This window comes from Gavialis gangeticus, unplaced genomic scaffold (assembly GCF_001723915.1).
Source record: "Gavialis gangeticus isolate Ggan-Ray unplaced genomic scaffold, GavGan_comp1, whole genome shotgun sequence".
Classification (NCBI taxonomy): domain Eukaryota; kingdom Metazoa; phylum Chordata; order Crocodylia; family Gavialidae; genus Gavialis; species Gavialis gangeticus.
The window spans coordinates 12,788,480-12,815,438 of NW_017728991.1; the positions used below are offsets into that span (position 1 = coordinate 12,788,480).

Below are 26,959 nucleotides of genomic sequence, written 5' to 3' on the forward strand. Positions count from 1 at the left end.
CGTACACACGGCGATGGCCACTGGCTTCAGAGCAAGTGGGTGGTGATGGATCTGAGGCCCTGGCCTTCTTTAAAAGCAGAGACAGCCTTAGGGGTCGCCCAGTTTGCCATCCCCACACTTTAGGGGATCCCCCAAATTTTGCAACAGAAGTCTGCAAAATTTGCTTATGGGTCATCAAAACTTAGCCTCTAAGGGGCCTCAAATGACTCTTGCGCATGGTCCCAACAACCGTAAGGTCACCACTGTTAAAAGCACGGTGTTAGGTGCAACGAAGTGAGAGGTGATGGTTTCTTAGGGGTGACATCCATGGGGCCAGCTGTGCAGGGGGGCACGCTTGGACGAGGTTTCCAACACAAGACGTTCTTCCTCAGGAAGAATCAAGTTTGCAGTCAAGTCAGAGCCGCCCTGACCTTGCAAAGAGAATGGTGACATGGTAGGAAAGGCTGTAAGGGACCTCAGGAGGTCACGTCGAGTGCAGCTCCCCACTCCAGGCACCCCTGATTAAACCAGCCCGTGCGGGACACAGTCCGGTGGGGAGGAGGAGCAGCAAGGTGCACCAGGCAGGCAGGCAGGCATCAGTGCCCAACCCAGGGGTGGACTGGGCTGGGCACTGCTCCAATCTGCCGGGCTTGCCTCCGCACAGCAGCAGTGGTGCCTGCACCCCTGGCATACCATGCCGCTTGACCTTCCTGCTGAACTGTGCCCTATGCCCCTGCAATTCTGGGACTGTCCAGGACTTCTGTTCCAATTTGCAACAACCAGCCAGGACCTGTGAAATCCAGGACTGTTCTGGCCAAATTGGGACATACAGTCACCCAAGTCATAGGTACTATCTTCTACAGCACCACAAATTGCTATCAAATATGTTATTAGTTATTCACTTAAGTAATCCTTACTGTTGGGGTCCCATTGTCTTTAATGAGGCTATAAACAAGTGTAAGGATTTGCCCTTTAAATATTTACTATTTTAAAACAAATGCTATGAGCCAAATTTTGTCCCCATGTTGCTCCAAAGGTGTAAAAGGGCCATAACACTGACTCAGATTTTCTACTGCAAATTTCTGAGCCATTCAGAAACTCCCACACCACTAGAAACATGAAGTTGCACGGTGTAATTTAGGTGTACCCGTGGGTAGGGTTTATTTTTACTTGTATTGTGTAACAGAATAGTTTTCTTCTCCCATATGTCTTATTATTTGACTTGGAACACACAGAAATTAATGCTGTAGTCCAAAAAAAATAAATAAATAAAATAAGGGGAAATTGGACTCACATTTGACTCTAGGAAAACACAGCCTCACTCCTTGGGCGCATCTACATGAGGCGCGTTAATCTACACGTGCGTGCCCTTAATGTGCACTAAAAATGGCGAAATTAAGCTAACTGTGCCTAAATTTGATACCTGCAAATGCAGGTATAAAATTTAAGCATGGTTTGTTAAAGCGTTTTAATGCACATGAAGATGTGATCTGGCACTAACTTTAGTGCTGGGTCTGCCCAGCTACTAGCGGCACATAAGTTTTACGCCAAGTCCCTGCACGTATAGACACCTGCCAAAAATCACTTACTGCGCATTTGCTTAATGCACATTAAATTTAGTCACACTTAAATGCATGTGTTGACATGCCCCTTGTTGTATGAAGTGGACCTCTGTTCTTGCATAACGATTCATTGACTTCACTGTGCTGCCATATAGGTGCCGAGAGCTGCCAGGGCAGAATAATTTGTGAAAGGGTATGTGTTTGCAGGGGGTCGGGGGAGAGGATATCAGAATAAAGACTGTTGGGATGAAGGGTATTGCACATTAAACATTTTTCTGTAGATTAAACTACAATGCATGCTAGTACCAGAAAAATAATCAAGTAGCAGCCTAAATACATAGCTGAGGCATTATATAGCTCATAAGACAGCAGCAGCCGTGATTCACAGGCAGGACTGCTAGTAGGAACTAAATATCTAGGTCAGAGTTGTCACAGATAATACAGTCCCCCTGAGAAGAGTTTAGGAAACCAGCAACAGCCTAGACATACTTATGCAATCGCCGTTACAAATGCCTGGCTGTCTTTGATTTTAAACATAACATGCAGAAAAAGTAAGCTGGAGCTGATTAAAATTGAAAGACTGAGGGCTACTTTTGGTTTGGCAGGTTTCATTTAATCTTGCCAATCTGGGACTTACTGCTTCAGGGCGTCAGCTTTAGAAAATGCCAAATTGCCCTCCGTAAACAGCTCAGTGCAACAGATCCCCCACGTTGAGAGAAGGAGACCGTGGGAAGATGAGTGCCCTTTTGGAACAAAAAGAGCAGCAGGAGAGACTGAGAGAAGCAGCTGCAGTGGGGGACTTTGAGGAGGTCCAAAGGCTGGTGTCCCTTGGCGTGGATGTCAACTCTCAGAATGAGATAAACGGCTGGTAGGTCTCTCGCTGCGCGCCCTTAGTGCTTCACAGACCTGACAGGCTCTGCTAGAACAAAGACAATATTCAGGTTTTTCTGCTTTCAGCCGGTGAATGTTATATAACGGAGTTTGTACGCGGCTTTGCAATGAAACAGATTAACAGGAAGCTGGCAGATTGTGAAACTTACCATGCTTGGATTTCAGATGTTCCATTTAAACCCAAGGACAGATGCTTCCTCAGTTTAGATGCCTTCAAATTATTCCAAAAAAAGGATGTGTAATGGTGCTCGTTGTAAACTTATATTCTTTTTTGTTAGAGAAATGTTGACCTATGGTCTCTGGTTTTCTAGCAGTACAATGTGTTGACATCTTCCATTACATATACTGATGGGAATGCTGGTAGCCCAGCACAGCGCAGTAAAATGCTGTCAGCAGGTACACCTCAAACTTGTTAAGCCTCATTTATTCACCGGGAGCTTTATTTTCAATTAACTCTTAAAGTACCTTGTAAAATCTCCTTCCACTAAAAGGAAGGAAGTTACAGTGCTTTTCACCAAGATGCTTCAAATCTCATTGATTTCTTTTTATTCTGACATCTTGTTCAAATATCATTCTGACAGTCCTAAATCTTGAAACTTTCTTGCATTATGCAGACATTCACCTGTGTGGGAACTTACATTTTAATTTGCATAAACTATTTAATGCATAACTTTATAAAAGGACAATTTATAAAGGACAATTTTCTTGTGATTTCCCAGTTGGTCTAATAAAAGGTATCATCATTTTGGAACCAAGAGTTCTAGTTTTTTGTATGTCTTCTTATCTCAGACCAACACAGCTACCAAGTACACCTCTAACTTTATAAAAGGCATTTTACATACTATTTTGCTTTAATTGGATTCCCTCTATATCTTTCTTTGAATTACTGTGCTGTGCTTGCAGCTAGGGTAAAAATAGAAGGAATAAGAAAAAAACCCCACAAAGATGCCATTTTCAGAAGCAGTCATTGCATCAAAAACTGGCATTAAGGCAGGAAAGCCAAACCTGACATAAAAATTGCAGCTGCTTACGTGCGGTGTTTGTAAATATGTTTTTCTCATACTTTGAGTTTGTTCGCAGAACTCCCATCTCTGGAATGAGCTTTGCTATGGGTATGATGAATAAGGCTTTGTATCAGGCCTCATTAGATCCATGTGAAATGCTTGGAATGAAACTGTAAATCAGGCCAAGTTGCTGAGGTTTACATATCTTTGTAGCAAACTAAGGAAGTACTCCTGCATTGAGAACTATATAAATCCCCCTGTGCACAGTCCTTTTCAAGTCAATGGGGCGCTGCCTGAGCACTGCACAAGTTCATGACGTAAGGTGGAAGCTGGGTGAACTTAGGCTTTTCTAGAAGAGCATAATATCTGAACCCCCAGCATGTTACCAGATAGGCCCAAATCTTGCAAGGATTTGTGATTTGGCTGAATTTTACTCCTGGGTTCAAAGCACCATGCTGTTATTTTGAACTCAGATTGAGGACGAGATCTGTGCAATATCCAAAGAAATAAAATACCACCACAAAACAAAATCCAGGCAAACTTTCACCTAGCTTGACTTGGATAGCATGGGACTTCTGTTATAAATAATGAAGGAGTTCCCTTTGTTGTGTTATTATGATATTGTTTTGGGACATCTAAAAACAGTGGCTTTTACCTCTAGTGCACAGTCCTAGATAGAACAGAAATACCATGCTTTGTGATAGTACGATCCTTGCACTGTACTGTGCACATCTTAGTTACTTGATTATACAGATACGGTAAGGTGTACATCCAACAGCACGTAATGCTGTGTAGATAAAAGGGAGCTGAGTTATGGCACTTGATATGCAGCATCCCAATTGCTGATTTAGCTTAAGGGATTTTTTTTTGATGACGTGATTGAAGTTTTCCATAACCTGTGCTAAGAAACCTTGTTTTGGAAGGCTGGGGTAGCACTGTTTAGAAGGGTGGGTCAATTAAAATCAGCTATTTAAATCACCAGTTTTAATAATGATTTAAATCAATGTGCAAGAAACCTTGATTTAAATTACTGAGTCCTTTTTTTTTTTTTTTTTTACAAGTATGGACGTTTTTTCCCCAGTCTTATTTTATTTAATTCTAAACTGAAACTGCTGGAGAAGCATTTAAGGAGTTCAAAGAACAACAGGATCTTACTCTGTAACCACATTATTTACAAACAGCATGCAAAGCCGTTTTGGATACAGACTGTATGAAAGCTGTGATGGTAAAAAGTATTGAAATTAAAAGATAAACGATCCATTTAAAAATCAAATCTCTGGTTCAACTGACTGAAACTTAACTTAATAGTTTGGGTGAAAACCAATATGACAAATAAAAGCCTGACTTATTTTGCTTTGTGTTGTAAAATACTTCTGCTGTCCTGGTAAGATGTTATTCTAGAAAAATAAAACAATTCTTATTAAAATCTGTTTTGATATGCAGTCCAATTTAAATCCAAGTTTATAATTCTGCACAAATCTTTGCTCCTTTCCACTGATGTTTGAAGACAAAAGGGAAGCGGTTGTTTCTCTTAGTTACCACAGTACAATTTATTTCCATTAATTTAAAAAACAAAATTTTTAAAGTACAGGAAAAGGGCTATTTATGTTTTGGGATTATCATGTGAGAATAGTATGCAAAAGATGTGAACATTTACAATAACTTTGAACTTGAAATCAAAAACATTTGTTGTTGCAAAATAAAAACTTTTGTGACAAACCTTTCTGTAGGGAAAAACTCTATCAGCAGGTGTCACTGTAGACTATCGACAATAGTCTGATTTTCAAGGACTGTAACTCAGCTATTGAAAACTTGATTTTTTCCCCCCCTTTTGAGAGAAGCCAGTTCTTGGCCTCTTCCCATGCAACAGGAGTGAGTAAAATTCTCGTGGTAGCCTGGTTATTTTGTAGAGTGTTTACATTTCTCTTCTGCAGGACTTGTTTGCACTGGGCTTGCAAACGAAATCACGCTCAAGTGGTGTCGTATTTACTAGACTCTGGGGCTGATAAGGAGAGTCTTACCAGGAAAGGAGAAAGGCCATTCCAGTTAACTTCAAAACGAGAGATTAAGAAGATGATGGGAGGTAAGCAGATTACTTATATAGTATAAAGATTATAATAATGACTTAGAGTGTGTTAGAGTGAGGTTGTAGCCATGATGGTCCAAGGATCACACCAGAGGCAAGGATTTCTTAGGGTGATATCTTTATTTATTTCTTCATAGATTTCATAGATTTTCAGGGTTGGAAGGGACCTCAGTAGATCAAGTCTGACCCCCCCACCTTGGGCAGGAAAAAGAGCTGGGATCAGATGACCCCAGCCAGGTGCATGTCTGGTCTCTTCTTAAAGACCTCCAAGGTAGGGGAGAGCACCTCTTTCCTTGGGAGCCCGTTCCAGACTCTGGTCCCCCTTACCGTAAAAAAGTTCTTCCTTGTGTCTAACCTAAATCTGCTCTCCGTCAGTTTGTGGCCATTGTTTCTAGTTACTCCAAGGGGCTCCCTGGTAAACAGAGCATCCCCTGTTTCTTGCACCCCCACCCCCCCAACAAATTTGTAGGCAGCTACCAGATCCCCTCTCAGCCTTCTCTTATGGAGGCTGAAGAGATCCAGGTCCTTCAACCTCTCCTCATAGGACCTATCCTGCAGGCCCCTAACATATGAGTGGCCCTCCTCTGGACCCTCTTGAGGTTATCCACATCCCTCTTGAAGTGCGGTGCCTAAAACTGGGCGCAGTACTCCAGCTGTGGTCTAACCAGTGCCGCATTGAGGGAAAGTATCACTTCCTTTGACCTGTTCTTCAGGTGATATTATTTAGGATAATGATGTGCTTGCCCCATTGTGCTGGCGTAGGTGTGCTGATTCTGTATTGTGGTTTTATAATCCTACGGTAGTAGTTATTCCTGGGCCCCAATATTTTTACCCAAGAAAAAAAAGCATCACTTTTAGCAAATGGGTTCAACTGTCCTTCTAAACGTTTTTCTGCACGCTGAAAAAAGCTATCATTTGCAAAAGTTAAATAGTCATGTCATTTTCTTACTACAGACAGGTAAAGCTTTATATGTGGTTTCTAGTGAGGATGAAGAGAAGAAAGTATCTCTAATATATAAAGCCTTTAACATAAGTGACTGGAAACATTTTGGAGTTAAAGCATCAACTGTATTGATCTCACCAAAAGAACAGCAGGCTACAGAAGTATCCCAGAAAAAGACACTGATAGAGTAGCAGCCCCAAAGGGGCCATTACAGTATTGTGTTCATAATTACTGGAGTGTAATAGAGATGTTTCTATAAACGAAAATTAGCCTGAAGCCTGTGCAGAGTAATTTTTGCACTTCTTTCTCTCTGGTTTCTGCTTTTGTTCCTATTTCCTTGCTGTGTGCTGTTTTCCTCGCGTGTTCTTTAGAACCTGCAGGAAACCTCACAATCTACAGTTCTCTATTGATCCTCTGCTTTATGCTCATTATCTAGGTATTAGATTTACACTAACAGAGAATATGGCACAAAATGCTGGTTGCAGGATGTCTGACTGTTTATCAATCTCAGTGTATGGGGAGGGAAAAATGGTATCTTTGCAATATCCTAGCCACTTCAACTTAGTTCTCAGACTTCCTGGTTTGGAGCATCTTAGCACAGCTATATAGAGTAGTTTCTAGCTTGTTGTTTTATGTCTCAGATATAATGTTTTGGGGATTTTTTTTTAATAATCTGCCTCTGAAATGCATTGATTTACTGAATCTCTGTTCTCTCCAACCTGTAATGGTTGGTTACAGTGGTTCAGTGGCTGCTTTCTTTCCTTTCTAGTGGAGGATGATGAACTTCCAGATTTGAAGAAAGGTTCAGAGTTGCCCATTGTCCCTAATTACCTGGCCAATCCACCTTTCCCTTATGTGTATAACACCATGAGTAACAATATTCCAGACCCCTCTACTTGCTCCCTGAATGGAAGTTTCTCCTCGTCCTTGGAATCGCAAGATGCCAACTGTTCTGCACTGCATCAAAATGAAGCTTGCCCATCTACATCGCTACAGCATGAAAATACTGTCTCGGTAGTGGCTGATAAGGAAGAAAAGCCAACATCAATGGGAGTCTTTTCCATGCCAGAATGTCCAAAGCCTCTAGTCCAGAATGGTCCACTTTGCCAGACATCTGTGCCTCCGAGCAGAACTTCCCCTTCTTCAGCTGCACCTAAACAGTCTGCATCCCAGCAACAAAATGGCTATTCTTCAGGGCCTATGCCGCCATTTCAGCCACTTTTTTTAACTGGATCTTTCCCGTTTAATATGCAAGGTAACATGATATGATTCTTGGACAGTTCACAAATCTAGTTTTACCTCTCTTATTTCTTTGGCCTGGTCTTGTCCTGGCAACTTCTCTCATCTTTGGCAATGAAAATAGACTAGTCAGTGTTCATGCTTTCATACATTAGGTGTGATACTTCTGAGTTGGGACTGTAAAAAAAAAAATCTGACAAATAAATCTGTTTCTACTGGGTTATTTAGTACACATGGACATGGAAACATTTCTTAGATAACTCTGGGTTCTGTAGAGTATTATAAAACCTAACCCCATAAAGGTTCCCAACCCCAGGCCGCAGCATGCTGGTCACTTCCAGACTACAGTATGCTGGTCCACAGTTTACTGGTCTACAGTTTGCCAGTCCACGGTTTAAAAAGGTTGGGAACCGCTGCCATAAATGATAGAGCACGCAAGACCCAAGGCAGATCTGCACCCAGTGAACCTGAAGGAGACTCTCTGTTATAGTTCAGTCTCAAGAGGAACATGAAGGATTTTTATACAGACAGGAAGTATAATATTATATCCTGTTGTATCTAGGTATAAAATAACTGTATAATAAGCTTAGTATAATTGGTTCCATAATTTCAGCCAAATGCTCAAATATTGCTGTTTGAGTCAAAACTGTGCAGATGTCCTGATATGGTGGTCAGGAGCTGAGAGAAGATCTATGGAAATATTAATGTTCGATTCGCCACTAACAGAGGACTGAGTTGTCAGATATTGTTCACTTCTAGGTTGCCTATGTCAAGGAATGAGTGATCGAAGAGACTATACTGTCTATAGAAGTGTGAAGAACTAAAATTGTTGGAGTGGTGGGTTACAAGGAAGCTTGCTTTGCTACTTGTTGCGGCGTTCGTGTGCCGATTATGATTTTGGTTGCAGAATTGTGCCACTAGCTGTTCTGACAACATTAAAAGTCAAAAGTAGTGAGTCAAATGAACTTACAGTGATATTTTCAAGACTTAAACGAGTCATACTTAGATACTTAGATGAGCTTGTGTTCATATGTATGTAAATGTTTGTTTCTGTTCTACTAGAACTCGTGCTGAAGGTGAGAATTCAGAATCTTACCCTTCGAGAAAACGATTTCATTGAAATTGAACTGGATAGACAAGAGCTGACCTATAAGGAACTGCTCAGAGTGAGTTGCTGTGAACTGGGTGTTAATCCAGAACATGTAGAGAAGATCAGAAAATTACCAAATACAGTATTAAGAAAGGTAAGAACTTTCAACTATAAGCAAAATATTATTTGCTACAATGTTTAACATAGAAAGTACTTTCATGCATCACTCAAGGGCCCTGCAATATCCCCTTCATCTTTGAATATGAGTTGTGGTACTACTGTCGTGCATCATAAAAGCTTAACACGTATATAGAAATCCAATTTTACATAATCATTGATAATTGAGTTTTCCCACAAGTCAGTGTTTGTGGAACAGATGGGCCACTGAAAAAAGGAAGATGGACTTTCAGAGGACATCTGATGGTCGCCCATTGCTGCCTTCAGCTAATCAGGCATAGCTGTTGCACAGTTAGATTTTGCGGCTTTGAACAGAGATGTGGCAGTGGATGAGAGATGTCGAAGAGGGTTGGAGTCCTTTGGTTACAAACGCAGTGTCAGTTGCTGTAATGTTTCACAGCATGTTTCATAATGTTAAGGAACAAGCTTTTGCTTTTTTTTTTTTATGCCCCATCTTAATGCCTTCCCTGTAAAGTTGCAACGGCTAGCACGATTATGCTTATGCGGTTTTACATGTTACAAAAATAAATAGATAGATAAAGCAGGAGACAGAAATCAAGAAACTTGCAGGCTTAGTCATCTATGCTCCACAGTTCCACTGTGTTGAGAAAGGGTATAAAAAGCTCCCCCCAACATAGCTGGCAAACCTCCTCATGCGGACAAAGCTTCTGGTTCTTTTTAGGAGATGGCCAAAAAAAAAATCCTGAATAAAAAATGAGCTAGTAGGACTTTGCAGCAGGGGATAAAGTGACTGGCTGAAGAAAATGCCAAAGTAATGCGACATGCAATAGCAATGTCTGCTTTATAGTTCAATAAGTAAGATTCACACTGATGGGTAGGTACCTCTGTCATGCTGACATCATTCATTTATTTTATTGCTTAAATACGCAACACTTAACTCCTGTACTATTACTATAACTTTTGCTAACTTATTGTGTTATTTATTTAAAGGACAAAGATGTTGCAAGGCTTCAGGATTTCCAAGAACTGGAGCTGGTCCTGACAATAGGAGACAAAAACTTTCTATGCAGAAATGCTGCATCAACTCTGACCGAAAGGCCTTGTTATAACAAGAAAGCATCAGAGCTGACTTATTAACTGTTTAAAGAGGCATAACACAAATACATTTGTATCTTTTATTTTAAAGCAATGGATTCTGTGTTTAACCATAGTATCTGTACCTGGTAAGGGCTAAAACCTGAACAAAATCTATTTTGTTACCTTTTGAGATAAAGTTAACATCTTATGCACAGTTAATCTAAAACTGACGTGCAAGGGAGTAACTTCTGACATAAAAGTTTGCTTCTGAAAAGAAAGCAATGGCAGAATTAGTCTGTTTATGGAGCAATCCGTTCCTTATTAGAGAATAATCCCTTATGTGAAACACTAGAGTTAGAAGCTCTCAGGGAAAAGCTTAAATTAGACTGATCTAATAATTGCTTGCTATAAATAGCAGAAGCATTTATGCTAAAGGATAGAAGGTAAAATACATCTACTGTTTGTACTGAGGTACTTACTTAGTGTGTGCAGACTTCCTATTGCCACTAATGTGAGCTACTTCTGTGTCTTGGGGGAAAAAAAACCCAAAAACCCAATCAGTCCCTTTTTAAAGGGTGTTAAAATGGAAGGATTTAAATCTGGGAAAGAAGCACAAAACTTGTTTTGTTCGATTTAAGTATAATTAAGTGATTAATCAGCTGTGATTTCTCAGGTTGGAAAAAACACAAAACAAAAAAGAATAGTTGTTACAATACGCTAACTGACCAAAACAGCTAGGACCTTTTTTAATCTCAATTGCTTGTCAATACACAGTAGTGAAAAGATGACTTTTTGGTATCCAACATTATTTGTTGCTTTGTTGGCAAGAAGTTTCTCCAATAGTGCTTTACAATGGCAATTATTTTTCACTCCGGGGGGAGGGGTAAATTCTGTGTCTGATTTCCATGCGAGTAACGAGCACAAATATTGCAGTTTCATTTTCTCCTCAAGTCAGACTTTCCTGATAAATATTCAAAGCTATACATTTCCCGTGCAAATGGAAACCAGTAAAATACGTGGCATCTTAAAAACTGGGATGACATTCAAATCCAGGGATTCAGAGGATTTTCCTTTTTGAATGATTTGTATTTACCTGTTTTGTTTCCCTTTCTCTCATGGTAACCATTCCCTGTCCTGTTAACGTGAATTCAGTGTTAGGCTACTCTGCTATAAAATCCTGAAATAATTAAATAGAAAAAACAGTAAAGACAGGCTTGCTGGAATTTTGTCTAGCTTACAGGATTTTTTTTTATTAGCAACCTCTTCTTAATGAGAAGAAAAATACTGGTACGTGCTATGAATTGGCTGAACACTAGATAAGAGAGAAGACGTATTTGACTTGTCAGACTTCCCACTGTTTTTCTCCTTCACTTTTTTGGAAACTATTGGCACTAAGCGCTGGATCTGCACAAGAACCTAGGTGTCCTACCATCCAGGGGAACCTTCAGCCCCAGTTCAGTGCCTAAGTTCCTCTGTGCTGTGCATATAGAAATGTTAGCTTCTTAAGTCCTTTTGTGGACCTAACCATAACATCCTAACTCTGTAAATTAATTGAATTCAAACTCTTTCCTTTAGCTGAGAGTCTCTAACAAGAAAAATGGCAGTAAAATTGTTATAGTCTCTTTTTACAGCAGGATCCAATGGCTATCCTATTTTTTAAACTAATTTATTGGTGTTAAATTAACTACTATAGAATGGAAGCATATATATTAGAACAATTTCTCATTACACTATTAATGACCTGTGGCATTTAACTGGCTTAGACATGTCATAGGCCTTAGCCAGTCCGTGAATAAAGGCACAATACTCTTATGTATAAATTGGTAGGATTTTGCTAGTAAAATGATCAGCCATTGAATTGACTGATTTCATTGGTATATTGATGATGTTGCACAGTTGCTAATAGCTATCTATGCATTCAGAGGAATATTTTTATACTTTATACCATATAGAATTTATAACTGAAAATATCAGCTTTGCTAGCTGAATTAATCAAGTAACTGTATAACATTCACACTATTGTATCTGATCAAGGATTCATGTACTTTGTGCATTACTATGTGAAAACTATGTTAACATTAAATGAATTGCTTGGCTGTAGACTCTTGTTTCTATTTAAGATGCATTCTTTTTATAATTAATAAATAATTATTTTTGGTCTTCTCACATGGTTACAGAATTTTTTTTTCTTTCAGTCATAGGAAAGAAAGAACAACGTTTTCTCCTTTCCATTGTTGTTGGTAAGGGAGATGAGGAACCAAAAAAACAAAAAAAAATGGACGTGCCTTTAGATCTTAGTGACAATCATTTGCTGCACAGAATTCTTCCTTCATCATTTACCATCTAAATTTCCTCATGTAGTAGATGTTATCTACATATTATTTGGAAATATATAACCATATAAAACAAACAATTGTAACCGATGTAAGAAAAATAAATGGTATACCATAAAAAAAAAAAAAAAATCAGTTGCTGAACTTGTAGATGACTTTTCTTATCCACGTTGCTTTTATACAGAAAGCAAGTATTAAATAAAGTAACATCTCTTCAGTTATATCTTTACAAGCATTTATTCAGACTCCGCTGAAGTTAATAGAAATTGCTGTGTTAATTGCACTTGATTTTACATTAGGTCTTATATGTGGGTGTATTTCTACATTTACAATTATTGGTAGGAATGAGAAGAAAAGTGTATTAACTCCAATTCTTCAGGCTGTTCCAGGCTGATGTAGAAATGAAGCTCCATGATGTCACTGGCTTGTGGCTCTGAAACTTTGGTATCCAACATTCTTGTCCTGTCAGCATTAACTATTTATAAGGAATGGTTTGGGACAAGTGAATCACTCTTTGAGTATTTCCTTTCAACTGAACCCCAACAATAAAGTCAACTGTCCCATTTCAAGTTTTGTGAGTTTCAATACAAAGGCACAGAAAAGGTGTATTTTGTATCATTAGTTTTAATTTCTAATGATAAATCAGAATACAGTACATGTTACCTTACGGTACATACATTTTCCTGGCAGGACACTTGGCGTTCTTTGAGGAAAAGAGCCATTAATGAAATTCTTCATATAGAAAATAGTTTTAAAAATATAAAATTCAGGTTTGGTCACTGGGGGTGTAAAATACATTGTTCTGTATCACAAGCTTAGTCTGCTACAAAGACCATTCTGTAAAATACAGTAAACTCATGGGTTGCTTTAAGTGGTATAAAAAACAAGTTTTGTTATGCCAGTCCAGCATCTTTGGCCATACTGTAGAAAATACGTCTTGATGCTATAAGTCTTGTTGGTGTATCAAATTCAGCTATAGTTCCTTTATCTAGAACCAGGACCCTGTATCAAATAAAGAAAGAAAAGCTGATGTTTCAGAAAAATCTCACTTCTCTTAGGAAACGATGCCCCCTCAGCAATGGAAGCACATATTGCAAACCTTCCCCACTTATTGTGTAAATCACGTTCACATACTATGACATGATACAATGACAGTGCCACCGAAACTTGACTGACGTGGACGTTTCATGAGTGTTAACTGAAGAGCTATAACAACCCCCCTAGATGCACTAGAACGGGCACACTCCAGTTCAAAAAAATAAAAAACCCACAGCATGCAGATGAAAGTGTTTCATTGTCCATGAGTATATCTAATGCATGCAGAAAAAGAGCTGTAGATGGTGCTATTTTTGAAAAGTCACTTGTAGCACTGAGTATCACTAACCTAACAAGAACGTTAAGGGCGTCTCTATGCGGGGAGCAGAAATTTGCTCAGGAAAACAAAAATTTAACAAAGGACTATGGCTGGAAAGTTCAAACTTGACAAATTCAGATTAGAAACAGACTGACATTTTTAAGCTTGAGGGAAAGTAACCATTGGTTCATTTTAGTAAGGACCGTGGTAGATTTTCCATCCTTGGAAGTTTCCAAGTTAAGATATTTTTCTGAATAGAGATGTTCTAGTTCACCTGCAGCTATTGGACTTAAAACAAGTATTAATACAATAGGTCAGACTAGGCCTTCAAATCTGCAAATTTCTGCGTCACCAGAGAACGCAGGTACTAGACTCCTTCAGCAAAATGGATTATAAAAGCAAATGGTCGGAGCATGGCAAAAAGGGGCTTTTTCCTTTTCTCTCTCTCAAAAAAAAATCATTATGCTCATGACTTGCGATAGAAAGACTGGTTAAAAGGTCTCTCAGACTCGGTAGTTGCACTTTCTGATTTTAATAAGGGCAGTAGGAGAGGTTAGAAGTCCTACAGGATGATCAGAGAAGTAAAAAAACCAAAACAAACCAACCCATATTTCTGGTCATATTAACCTCATTCAATACATTTACTGTTTCTGGTTCTTTAAGTTTACCTTGTATAATCCATAATTGTGTTCAGTCTGTGCGCTATTGTTAGTACAGTGCAATCTTCAAATTGAGTCCTGACTGTCATCTGAATTAAATCATCTGTCTCAAGGTCAATTGCTGCAGTTGCTTCATCCAGAACTAAGATTCTTGTTTTGCGAAGGAAGGCTCTTGCCAAGCAGACCAGCTGTCTTTGACCAACGCTGAAAGCAAAGACAAGGTTGATCAGCAACAGGTTCCTTAGGGCTGCCTGCTTTTCTTTGTTCAAAATTTAATACACTAGACCTGTTTTTTTTCATAGGCTAGAACTATTAGTCAAATCATGTGTTTTTTGTTAAATATTCTTCTACTGGCTTTTGAGCTTGTAAAAGATAACTGCTACTCTAAAATACATATTTACTTTCCAATTAACATACTGGTTATAATAATAAGCATCATTAACCGGATGGTTCAATGATTACAGTCAGTAACGCTTATTATAGACAGTTTGTGCAAATTATAAATGCCTCCAGCTGTGGTTGCTATTATAATGTGCATTCCCCAATCTGCTTTCAACAAGTGCATTGCTATTAAAATCATCCCACAAGACAAACTGGCAAATTAGAAGAAAAAAGAAAGTTGTGAGGTGTGTAAAGGAACTTGAGTTCTTATGGAATTGCTTTGGTTGAAGCTGACAGTCCTATTTTATTCAAGGAACAGGCACAGTTTGGAGAAGAGAAGCTTCCTCCACCGATAAGCCTCAACCTTGACATGGTGAAGACACCTTTGGAGTTAGAAAAGAGTTGGGGCTTCCTACTGATGCAGCGTTGCACCAGAAGCCAATATTACAACGCATTTTATCATCATTGTTCATGTTTGCAGAAGTGTAGGGTCCTGACATTCAATACTGAGCTCAGACATTTCAAAGGACCCAGGACAATGTCCCGGAGTAGAGGCCAAATTCAGGAAAGGAACCCTATTCAGTGCAGCACAAGAGATGCTTCACTCATTCTGGTGACAGCTTCAGTGGGATTCTCAAATGCTATCCCACACCGGGCTAAATGGAATTTGAAATACGGGGCAAATAATTCTCAGGATGCCAAAATCACAATGATTATGTATCTACCGTAGAGTCCTCGTTACCTAAGGTTCTCTCCCCCTTCTGAGCATTCGTAGTCCAGCATGGCCGGCTGACCGCTGACAAACCTCTTCAAGTGCGACAGTTCAAGTGCTGTCCATATTTCTTCATCTGAGTAACTATTAAATGGATCCAGATTCATTCTCAGCGTTCCAGAAAAGAGAACTGGGTCCTGAATAAATAACCCATAGTGATTAGACAAGGGGTTTAATTGTTTATAACTCGGTATTAAGCAGATTTTCATACAAAAGAGCGGTGGAGGCCAACCTTTTTGGCAGATGTGCCACAAATTGCCCCTGCACCACCCCTGAGTGCCACTCCAATCCCTTTCCCTTACCCAATCTGCTGCTAAGCTTCCTGCTCCCTGGCCAAGCTGCTTCTCTGCTTTCTGCCCTGTGCTCCCTGATTGATCTGATGCTCTGCTTTCTGCTCTCTGTCCTATCTGCCAGTGCGCTATATGTCCCCTCCCCGATCTGCCACACGCCACACGTGGGGGCTGCCCATGCCACTTGTGATACCTGTGCCATAGACTGGCCATCCCTGTAATACAGCATCATTGTTTGTGCCTCCAAAGCCTGTCCACCAGGCACAAAATGATCCATATTAGAAAAAATAAAAAGGACAACATTCAAAATGCCAATCTGAAGCAATGGGAGGATCCCAGTTGCAGAGACAAGGGTTTGTACAACATCTTATACAATGGGGTCCTGATGCAGGCTGTGGCCCTTCACTACTGCAATATAAGTGGTAGATAATAATAACACATTACAAAGGTATTTACACTTAAGACCGAACATATTCATGCTGTTTCATAGGCTTGTCTGCAATTCTTTGAACTCACACCAATAGTTAACTACGAGGCACAATACTCTTTTCTGCAAGCATCTGGATTATTTTCTTCATAGGAATTATACCATGCATAGTATTCAATGGCATTTCTCTTGTGGATCAGGTTATGCATGTGCCAAAGCATTTGCAGCATGGAGCCCACATACTGTAATTTTTATTTCTCTTGCCTCCTTAGATTGTATATTTATGGCCGTATATTAAACGGGTTAGGTGTGCATTTTCAAGCGTTTCATTTTACCCCTGTATTTATAGTCTGCTTTCCAAATAAAACCTTTACAGTACTTACATATAATTAGCTAGATAACTATGTAGTATAAGTATGATGACTAAGCTTTGAAACAACCACACCACTAAATGTGTCAAATGAGAGACAGTTGAGATTACTAATAACCTGCATTTCCTCTATACCCGTGGCCAACTTTATGAGCTTCAGTCAAAGGTCTAAATGTCCAAGTTAGACCTAAATGTCTCATTTAAATTTACCACATTCAATAGCTATTTATGCTATTATCCTGTTCCAGAAGTTGCATAAATCCTTTTACCTTGGCTTTCACTTTACGTCTTACTTCAGCTGGTGATGTATAAAACCAGGCCATGTAGAAATGAACTTGGTTCTACTGCAGATATGTACGTGTATGGCTAACTAGCAATTATTGATTTTGTGGGCAGAGCAAGATGCCTTCCTTCGAGGAGCCATTACATTGTAATTTGCTGTTTGCTGAGCTACTAAAGTTCAGTGCCTTTACCACACTGCAATGAGAGAAGCACTGGCTTACCTGAGGAATAATTGTGAGCTTGGATCGTAGGTCGTGAAGACCAATCTCTGAAATTCTCACACCGTCTATTTTAATGTCTCCCTTCGCAGCTTCCAGGATCCTGAAGAGACAGAGGGTCACGGAAGACTTCCCAGCTCCAGTTCTTCCGACAATTCCTATCTAAAATGCACATTGCAGAATTAGGAACAGGACAATTAATAATTCTTACCAATTCTAATAAGAATTTAGAAATGTGATATTAACCCCTTTCGAGGAGAAACAGATTTTAATACAAGAGCTGATGCTAAAAAGAGAAAATACATCCATACAATAATCTTTCTCCCTCCCTAATTGCCCTCATTTCCACTTGTCATGTATTATGCTAAGTAGGTGTTATCACTCCATGAGTTTGTGCAGTAACAAGTATAAATAGGTATATATAATGTATGGATTTGCTGAAGATCTAATTAAGCTAAATGCATACACCTCGCTTCCAAAATGTAGCTCCCATTATGAATGCTTAGCTCACGGGCAATTCTTCCTCCTTAACCAGAGCCCCTTAACTGGGGGACTCTCCCAGAATAAGCAGCAAAACAGATTTTCCCCAGGGACATGAGGCAAACTAGCATTTTCAAACCTGTTGAGATGGAACAAAGCTGACAAGAGAAAGGTTTTGGATGGTTCTTTGATGCAGAAAAATCAAAGTTTTCTCCAACAGGATCACTTCCCTCCATCACACAAACTGCCCAGATCAAAGTTAGACGCAAGAACTGCTTGGACTCAGAAACGCACCAACCCTGTGCTGGCCTTCGGGAGAAACAGTGATGCTAGACACTTCCTTTGAAGTCTACATGAGCATTTTAAACGCAGTACGTCAGATTCACTGCGCCTGTAAATGGAGTTATGTCCTTTAACACTAGCTGAGGATCTGTCACAGCCACTTTTGTTACAGCAAATCCCACGTGAAACACCAGAGACAACATGCGGTATCATACCTTTTCTCCACCGTTCACCCTGAGGCTTAGGTCCGTCAGTACCAGATCTAGGCCTTTCCTGTACCTCACCGAGTAGTTAACAAACTCTACCTCTCCTTTGGCCGGCCAGTCTTCTGGTGGCCTCTTGTCTTCAATTATCCAGGGAGCCTAAAAGAAAGTGGCAGAGAGTAATACTCCTTGAAGGCTTGAAAAGGGGCAGACTGATTTAAAATACTACAGTTGTGGTATGGGAGCTGCTAAAGCATTTAAAAAAAAACAAACAAACAAACAAAAACAAACAAATAAAAAAAACCCAAAAAAACAAAAAAAAAAAACCCTTTTCTTCTGCATCTGGTGGACCAATTAGCAAGAAAAACTGACCCCTTCATTTCAATCCATTCTTCTAGGGCCCAAACCGAATCTGGTGCGAAGCAGCACAGTTCCACTGCCTTCAATAGCAGTATGATCGACAGAGTCTTTTGGTTTGAGTTGATCTCTTTGATTAGACCAACTTGGAGGGGCTGATGTTTCTAGCAAGCTTTTGGATAGCACAGTATCTTTTTTCAAGTGAAGTGGAGCGCAGAAGCAATGTGTTGTTTTACAGCAGCTCAAGATCTGGCCCACAATATATTTTTGTGTCTTCCCTGGCTTCCTGGCTCAACACATTGCTTCAGCTTCAAGGCTGCACACAGTAGCCGTCCTCTCATCCTACCTCCCACAATCCTCCCTCTACTGTGCACCGTAACTAAAAATATCTTGTGTGTCCACAGAGAAGTAGATCTCATGGCATAACTATCTATCTGCCAAGCTGAATAACTTGCTTGTGCTGGTGCATTTTGGGATGCTGGGTAGCAATCCCAAACTGCCGTTGCTTTTGGTACCAGATGGGAAGGACTGTAGGTGGGCTCTTTCGACAACACTGTGCATTGTGGTTTGAGATACCCTATGGAAGAAAATCACGGGAGACCCGCAGCCTGTCTAAACTGACTAAGAGAGGTACTGTGTCAGACCTGTGGAGAGCCTGCTGACGGCAGCAGGGATAGATCACATTCCTGTCCACCCGATTAGGGCCTTGAATTAAACGAACTGCATGTAGACAACAGGGCAAAATTTCTGTGCGCGAAAATATATTTCTGTGCAGTTCCATTGACTGCAGCAGCATTTTGCCTGTCCATCTCAGTAGCAAATTTGGCTTTGTATCAACACCAATAGTAAAATTCTGTAGTACAGATGAGCCCAAACTATCCTCTTGAGCAGTGATTCTCAAGCTGGGTGCCCACAGCACCCTGCGGTGTCTTGAGATCTTTTCAGAGGTACCGCCATGAACTGTTAGCACTGTTAGGTGTGCAAACGTGAGTCATAAGATAAACCTGGAGATTTCAAACAGGAGTCTATAGTGTTAAAAACATTCAGACCTTGCTGTGGTCCTTCTGCCTTCTTTGCAAAAGAAGAATTGCTCTATTCTTTCTCTTCAGTCAAAATGAGTGAAAACTAAGAGCTGGCATTTTCCGAGGGTTGCCTTGAATCTAATAGGGTTGAGAACCACTGGTCTAGAGCATTATACTTATCTAAGTTAGGCAGGAAGGCCCTGAGAGCAGAATCCTCCTGGTTTTAGTGTCTAACAAAGTGCCATGCATATTTACATGTTTCTAAGCATAACATGCTTGCTTGCGAATGCTTCAGGAGCTGACCTCGGTCTCAGTTTCTGAATACTCTTTCACTCTTTCTACAGCTACAATGTTGCTTTCAAGGTCAGAAGCCATCCGTACCATCCAATTCAGAGCCACTGTCACCTGGACAATAAAAAGAATAAACCATTACCCCAGAGAAGGACAGGAGTGTAGCATATAGTTTACAGTATTAATCTCATTATAGGCTGTTTTTACAGCAATACCCTAAACTACAATATGTTGCAGTATGTTGCCTGCCCCAGATGATGTTGTGATCCACTCCATCATCTGGTGCAGGCAACAGGACCAAAGTTTACAGACAGGTTGTGAAATTTAGGAGACCTGGATTGAGGTCCCATATCTGCTACAGACCTGGTTTGTAACAGTGGTCAAGTCCCTTAGGGCACTTTTACACATGCTCCAGGGGCGCTTTAATTAGAGCTGCTCTAATTAAAGCACCGCAGCATCTCATGTCTCAATTTCTCTGCGCTTCAAAATGGCAGTGGGGGTACTTGAACTAAAGGTCTTTTGATGAGCTTTAGTTCAAACACCCCTGCCGTCATTTTGGAGCACGGGGACGCTGATACATGAGACATGGGAGGCTGCTGGAGCGCAGTAATTACCACGCTCCAGCAGACTTGATTAATTGAGTCTGCTCTGACACACTGTAATTACAGCATGTCGGAGCATCCTCCCAGCACGTCTACAGGCACCCCTATTTTCACTCTCCCTCATTTCCCCATCTCTAAAATGGGACTGTCATTGTCATCATCTTCTTTATATGGCTTCAGGGTAGGGTCAGCTGCTCAGAACATTATTCTCCATTTGTAGTGATCTACTGCATCAGTTGACTGAATGCTTGGGTGTCTCCTATCTGTCCCAATGTTGTTGGTCTTGATCATCATCTCAGCCTCTTGCCAGTCAGAGTCATCTTGTAGATTATCTGTGTAGTCAGTGGTCTCTCTGTCCTGCCTCATTATATAGCTAAGCCATCTCAATCCAGCTTCTCTGACTGTTTGGTGACTTTTTGTACTCCCAAGGCTGTCCTAATGCTATCTTTCTCACCTTCTCCTTCAAGCCGGCTCCAAGAATCCATTTCAACATTATCATCTCTGCTTTTACTAGTAACTTTTCCTTCTTCTCATGGTCCAGAATTGCATCCCTCATATCACCCTTGTCTCATTGCTCTTTTGTGCAAGTTGTATTTTAGTTCAGATTAAGATCTTTTTATCACAAGTTACCCTAAACATTTCTCCTCGCAGGGACAGAAGCAGGGATACCGTCTTATCTATTTTGAATGCAAGCTCTTTGAAGTGGTGACTACCTGTAGCACATAAGGGACCCAGTCTCAGAGGTGATCACTGGAAATGTTCATATAAATTCCTCATTTGTGAAGAACGCAGGCCTTCTAGAAGTAGTGAGCGTGAGTGTGTGTAAAAACTGTTATTACCACCACACTGGGTGATAACAGTTATTCATTAACAAGGATTATTATGAGTACTTCTCAATAAGATGGTAATAGGACAATGCTATGGATAAAACATGTTCATGAACACTCATTTGAGATGGGAAATACACACCTGTAACGCATAGGATACTGAAAGTCCTACGAGGCCGGCGTTCAGGCTGTTTTTACCCAATACAGCAAAGAGAGCAGCAAAGAAGACAACACAACTTCCTACAAATTCAACTCGAATACCCAGCCACCTGTTAAATAAGCAAACATATAGAGGGGTAAATAATCACTTGAAGTGCCACAGAAACATTAGCCTACCTAAATGGTGGGTATGGCCTTACCTGTTCGATACAATGCCGGGATAATAACTTTTCTGATTTTCATCTACTTTTATGTCACTGATGTCTATGAAGGATTTCTCTCTTCCATAGGCTCGGATGACACTGGTCCCTGAGACTGTTTCCGAAAAATGGGAATAAATGGGGGATCTGCTGACAGACTCCAGGCGCTTTAGCTGACGTGAGGTGGCCACATAGAACCGCTGCCAACATTAAATGTAAAACAAATCACACAAAATAATTCTTAAAAATTTAAATAAGCAATGAAAACAGTACAATAATACAATTCTAATCTAAATATTTCCAACGCTAATGCTAATAGTAAAGACTGATAGTGACTAATGATGCCACTGAAATGAAAAAGTCCACAGTCAAATGACTATAGGTTTTCCATTGACATCACTGATCAGTACACTTTAGATCAGCTCACAGATGCGCTGACATGTGATTATGAAAAATGCTGTCTTATCCCCCTGTGATGCAGACATATATATGAAGGAAAAAGTTATAAATCTATTCCCGGTTTCCAGTTGCTTGGCTTTGGCATGATCTAAGATACGGACAAACAATACATTAACAGAAATTACTGCTGGGCGTGGACTTATCACCTTGTCTGCCGCTCTCCAGTAACAGTTTGCGAGCAGATTCTTACTGTGTGCTATGTGAAAGCTAAACTATGCTCAGCTTGACCCTGTTGAAGGCTACATTGCCCCAAGTGATGTTTCAGTTTCTGTGAAGAGCAGATGGGTACTGCAGAATGACTGACACAGCAAGTCCTTCCACAGTGTCTGATGAAGTGAACCCAGGTTCCTGAAAGCCTGTGCCTCCTCTCTATACACCTTATTTAGTTAGTCTACAAAGGTACATATCTACCTTGCCATCTAACATGGTAAGTCTCCACTCAACACTAAATCACAATAATCTGTTCGTTTGTCCATGACCCTAGAAACACCACATCTAAGGAGGATGACACTCAGTCTGCACAGCCCAATTCAAAATCAGACAACTCTGTCAAGAGTGCAAGGAAGACTGCCCATTAACATGATATTATCTTCAAGGTGGGCACCTCTTTTGGTAACTTGATTGAAAGTACTAAATTCAGGCTCCTGATATCTATCAGACCAAGCTGGATTTTGTCTGGCTTTAACTTAGCCAAAGAAGGTACAACAAGAACTAATGGTTGGAAGTTAAATGGGTCAAGAGTATCCATATTTTCTTTCCATAAATATATTTTATACGGTTTCAAAAAGTCATCTTGTGAGCTTTTCAAAAGCTAAAAAAAAAGAAAGTTTAAAAAAAAAAAAAAAAGCTTATTGCCTTTTTTAGGGCCTTTTAGGATCAGCGCAAAGAGAGTATTTCCAAAGTTTCTGCAGGGTGGTAAAAGTAAGAACAAAACAATAAGAACAGTACCATAATTGTCAGGACAATGGCCCCACAAACAATAAATTACCTGGACAAAGAAGTATAGAATTGCTAGGGGTATAATAACCACAGCAAAGAGTGGAGTGCTTGTTACTATTACAATCATGGTTTGCAAAGAGGTGAAAAAAGTTTGTAGGAACATCAAGATGGTAGGTGGTAACACTTCATCAATCACATATATGTCCTTAGAGAAGCGGTTGATGATCCGACCTGTTGGTGTGGTATCAAAAAAAGACTGGGGCGTGTGAAATTTGTTCTCCAACAGTGCAGCGTGAAGCTTTCGGGCTGCACTGATGCCACCCATTGCCAGCGTGAAGGAAGAGATGAGCACTAGGACGCCTGTTAACAGAAGGGAGAAAGTTGCAGAAGTTTGTATGCTCAGTGTGCACAACATGAAGCTGTTTGACTTTAACAGAATCAGCTGTTTTCATTGTGGTGGAAGACTTTCCTCTTTATCTGCTATATCTAGGCCCATTCCTGTGCTACACACTGCTGACTGCAGGGAAACAACTTAGGTGAATAAAGTCAGCAGAATCCAGCCAGGCAGCCCATGTGAGACAGGTACGTATCTTATTTCATCCTTGTGTACACCCTCCATGCAGCTTTCACCCTGCCCTTCAGTCTCCATTTCATTCTCACCGCTCCCATCCTAATCCTACAGTTCTTACTTAATATCTCTGTGCCCCTCCCAGCACCTTGCATCATTATCCAAGCTTCTTAATCCTTCCTTTCCTTGGGATCAAGTAGTTCCTGAAGTGTCAATTCAATCAAGTTTTACCAACCCCATGTTACTTTTTTACCTTTTCTTGCAAATCATCTTTTCTGGAGCACAGGACCCCTTGCAGTTGTTGCAATGACATTCCCAGTTCTTTCTTCTTTGCTACATGAGGATGAATCATAACTATATTCATCTGAGAAATATTTTTACCTTGCAAGAGGCCCAGGGCAGCATAGACACCGAGTCGCGTGCTTGTGTTATGCTGAGTTCCATTTATCACAGGTTCATTGGTCCAGTCGCTGAGCCATACATTGGCCCCGATCGCAGCAGCATTTTGACAGCAATACAGGAAACATATAATTACACATACTATGGGACTGATGGCCTTCATGTACTGCCAAAATACTGTCAACTTGACCTGAAAATTTGCAGAGCACAGTGTATTTATATGTCTACATTCAACTCTAGTCTGGAGCTGAGAGAGAGAATAAGCAAAAGAATCCTTTCCAGATCTGTCCAGTAGAGGGACCACTAAGCTTGAGAGTGCCCAAACCTCCAATAAATTGCAGGAAACAATTTAGTTAGCTTCACTTGAAGTCAGGAGATTGCTTCTTTGAAAGAGACAGCTTCATCTCTTGACAGTGGGTGGCAACTACTCTGAAACAGTCTGTCTGGCTTCGCTTTTTTGGGATCACGCATAATTTTTCTTTAGACTACTGTGCTTCAGGTGGGGCTAATTAGCTGTCTCCCATACTAACTGGGCCACCTGCACTGCTACCTGGACACAGCTATGCTGCTGGCAGCTTATGAAGCAGCCCAAGGTGGAGCAATGCAGCGTGTTTAAGGGCACCACTGCTGAGCAGAGCAGGTTTCCCATGCAGACTTGCTTAGAGAGGGACCCACAGCAGAACTGCATCTTTAAAAGAATAAGGGGAGGGCATAATTATAAGCATGATTCCCATTGACTGAGCTGCTTTGGAAAGGTTCATGATATATGGCAGCAACTAATAATGCTTAACCTGGTGACTCTCAACCAAGGGGTTACAAGATCTTTTGAAGGGTGACCTTAGGTGTGAAGAGATAAGCAGGTGTTAGGAGATAAGCGCAGAGCCAAGGCTTGTCCCTGCCTGTCCCCAATGCCTGGCCCCTCTCTGCAAGCAGGTAAGCACTGTAAGAAATGCATTCATTTTTGAAATGGAGTGCTGCTCAATTCACAAAAGTTAAGGAGGCACCTCAAGTCTAACAAGTTTGAGAACCACTGATTGAACCAATACCTCCTCCAATTTCCATGACACTGAGCCCTAACAATGTTGAATGTGTAGAAAATGCAGTCTGGAGGCTGCTCTGTTTTTTAACAGAGTCCAGGAAACTTTTTGGTGGCACAAGCCTCCTAGGTATTTTCATTGCGTCTTCCTTCCTTCATGTGCTCAGTCATTTACCACCCCTTCCTCAACTGAGAAGGCTATCCTTCAGCAGAACGTGGAGACCGTCTGGGGAGGACAGCTAACCCAGGATTGCATACAGGTTGCAAAACGTTTTTGTTTCTACAATGTGGTGTAACAAATGCTCCCGAGAGACAACGGAAAGGACAATTTTAAGTTAAATAAACTATCTTCATGCAGCACACATCTAACGGGAGGAATTCACTTCTGTAGACTGTCAGGTACAAACAATAATGCTACATTTTAAAAGCGTCTAGATAATTCTGGGACAAATAACATTTGGAGCTATGCAGTGTGAAGACTGGTGGGATCAGACACGTTTCATGGAGCAGTATAAAGTGCTGTCCAGGTACAGAAGCCTCTGCTGATATTATCCCAGACGTAAAGTCCCAGGCACCTGATCTAGTACAACAAATCCTAAACTGCCTTGTGGCTTTTGTAAAGCTATCGTCTCCCTGCATTTGGAATGCAACATGCTTAACAGAACACGTTTTTATGTACAATAAAATGTTATATATAAACTTGAATATAATTAAAAGAAAATAAAAAGAGAAAAAAAAAAAATCAACACGTACCGTTCCCGTTTCAGTAGTTTCCGCCTGAATAAGTTTTTCTGCGCGATTTTTTTTTGTTGGCAGAGTCTCTACTGGCTTATTTTCACATACTCTTCTTCTTGTTGACATTTTACTGGGACATTCTCCCACCTCTGAAGATATCACACTAATTTGCCTGTTAAAATGAGGAGTTTATTAGGAGTGGGAAGGAAGATCATGGCAGTTCAAATGCAGGCCTGAGGCTGAGAAGACAGGCACTCACTTCCCAGTTCTGCTGCTTGCCTCCTGTGAGATGTTCGCACACCTCACTGCTGCAGATATGGGCAGTTAGGCTAAATACCTACATACACAATCCAACTGTCAGAGGTGATGAGAAAAAAATTCCTACTGAGCTCTATGGAAGCTGCTGAGGCTCAGCACGTATAATAAGCAGACCCTGTATTTACAAGCCTGACTTTAAAGCCAGAGTGCTGTTGTAGCCAGAATGGTCCAGGGAATATGAAAAAAAGCAAGGTTTATTTGGTAATATCTTTTACCAGACCCACCATATACTTGGGAGGGATGTGAGACAAGCTTTTGGGCATGCAGAACCCTTCACCAGATCTGGGAAAGAAGCAGATGCAGCCTAAACCTAGATATAAGGTCAAACGGGCTGTTTAGCTTCATGGATATGGTTATGTAGAGAAGGGAAGAGGGCAGTTTGTGAAGCAAAGAGAAGGTATCAGAAGTAGCTGCAAAACCAGTAACGGGCAGCTGAAATAGGTAACCTAGCTATTGAAAAGAACAAGACCATTCAAAAGAGAAAAAGGTCATTATTACCTGGGGAGCACAGGGAAGGTAGCAGAGAAAGTAGCTAAATATAGTAAGGTAACTTTGGCATCATATCAAGCTGATACCCTCACTAGAGAGCCACCAAGATTCACAGAATCATCCTCAAACCACTTGACACTCAAAGGGCCAAGTTTTTGTCAAGGCATAATAGACTTCCTCAACAAGATCCAGAACATTAACCACCTCTGTGTAAAGACAGACCATGAATATCACTAGCCTATACACTAACGTCTCACAAAATTAAGACAATACTGCCAAAAATACCTGTAAGAACATGGGACTACACACAGATTTACCACCACGACACATGGCACAAATCATCCATTTCATCCTCACCTACAGCAACTTTACTTTCAACAACCAACACATCCTCCAAATCATGAGCACATCTGTGGGCACAAAAATGGTCCCCTCTCCAATATGCCAGCCACTTCATCAGCCACCTTGAAGAGAAGTTTTCAGAAAACTGTGCCATCG

The 26,959-nt window shown here is 40.6% G+C and overlaps 2 protein-coding genes across 2 annotated transcripts in view; one reads left to right on the plus strand and one right to left on the minus strand.

The window, feature by feature from the left end:
- Positions 1-1,665: 1,665 nt before the first annotated feature.
- On the plus strand, positions 1,666-12,175 carry ANKRD40 (ankyrin repeat domain 40). Its single transcript, XM_019517523.1, has 5 exons — positions 1,666-2,409; positions 5,371-5,519; positions 7,235-7,720; positions 8,767-8,948; positions 9,923-12,175. The coding sequence occupies exons 1-5, from the start codon at positions 2,276-2,278 to the stop codon at positions 10,067-10,069; spliced, it is 1,098 nt and encodes a 365-aa protein (XP_019373068.1). The 5' UTR covers positions 1,666-2,275; the 3' UTR covers positions 10,070-12,175.
- A 773-nt stretch (positions 12,176-12,948) lies between these two features.
- Positions 12,949-26,959, minus strand: part of CACNA1G (calcium voltage-gated channel subunit alpha1 G) — a 324,600-nt gene continuing 310,589 nt past the window's right edge. The window contains exons 54-64 of the mRNA XM_019517481.1: positions 25,673-25,826; positions 23,866-24,073; positions 22,966-23,276; positions 21,519-21,718; positions 21,302-21,428; positions 19,743-19,844; positions 18,073-18,219; positions 17,099-17,257; positions 15,479-15,645; positions 14,365-14,559; positions 12,949-13,344 (exon numbers count right to left, since the gene is read on the minus strand). Of these exons, the coding sequence (XP_019373026.1) occupies positions 13,236-13,344; positions 14,365-14,559; positions 15,479-15,645; positions 17,099-17,257; positions 18,073-18,219; positions 19,743-19,844; positions 21,302-21,428; positions 21,519-21,718; positions 22,966-23,276; positions 23,866-24,073; positions 25,673-25,826 (1,879 nt within the window). The 3' untranslated portion in view covers positions 12,949-13,235. The remainder of the gene's footprint in view (positions 13,345-14,364; positions 14,560-15,478; positions 15,646-17,098; positions 17,258-18,072; positions 18,220-19,742; positions 19,845-21,301; positions 21,429-21,518; positions 21,719-22,965; positions 23,277-23,865; positions 24,074-25,672; positions 25,827-26,959) is intronic.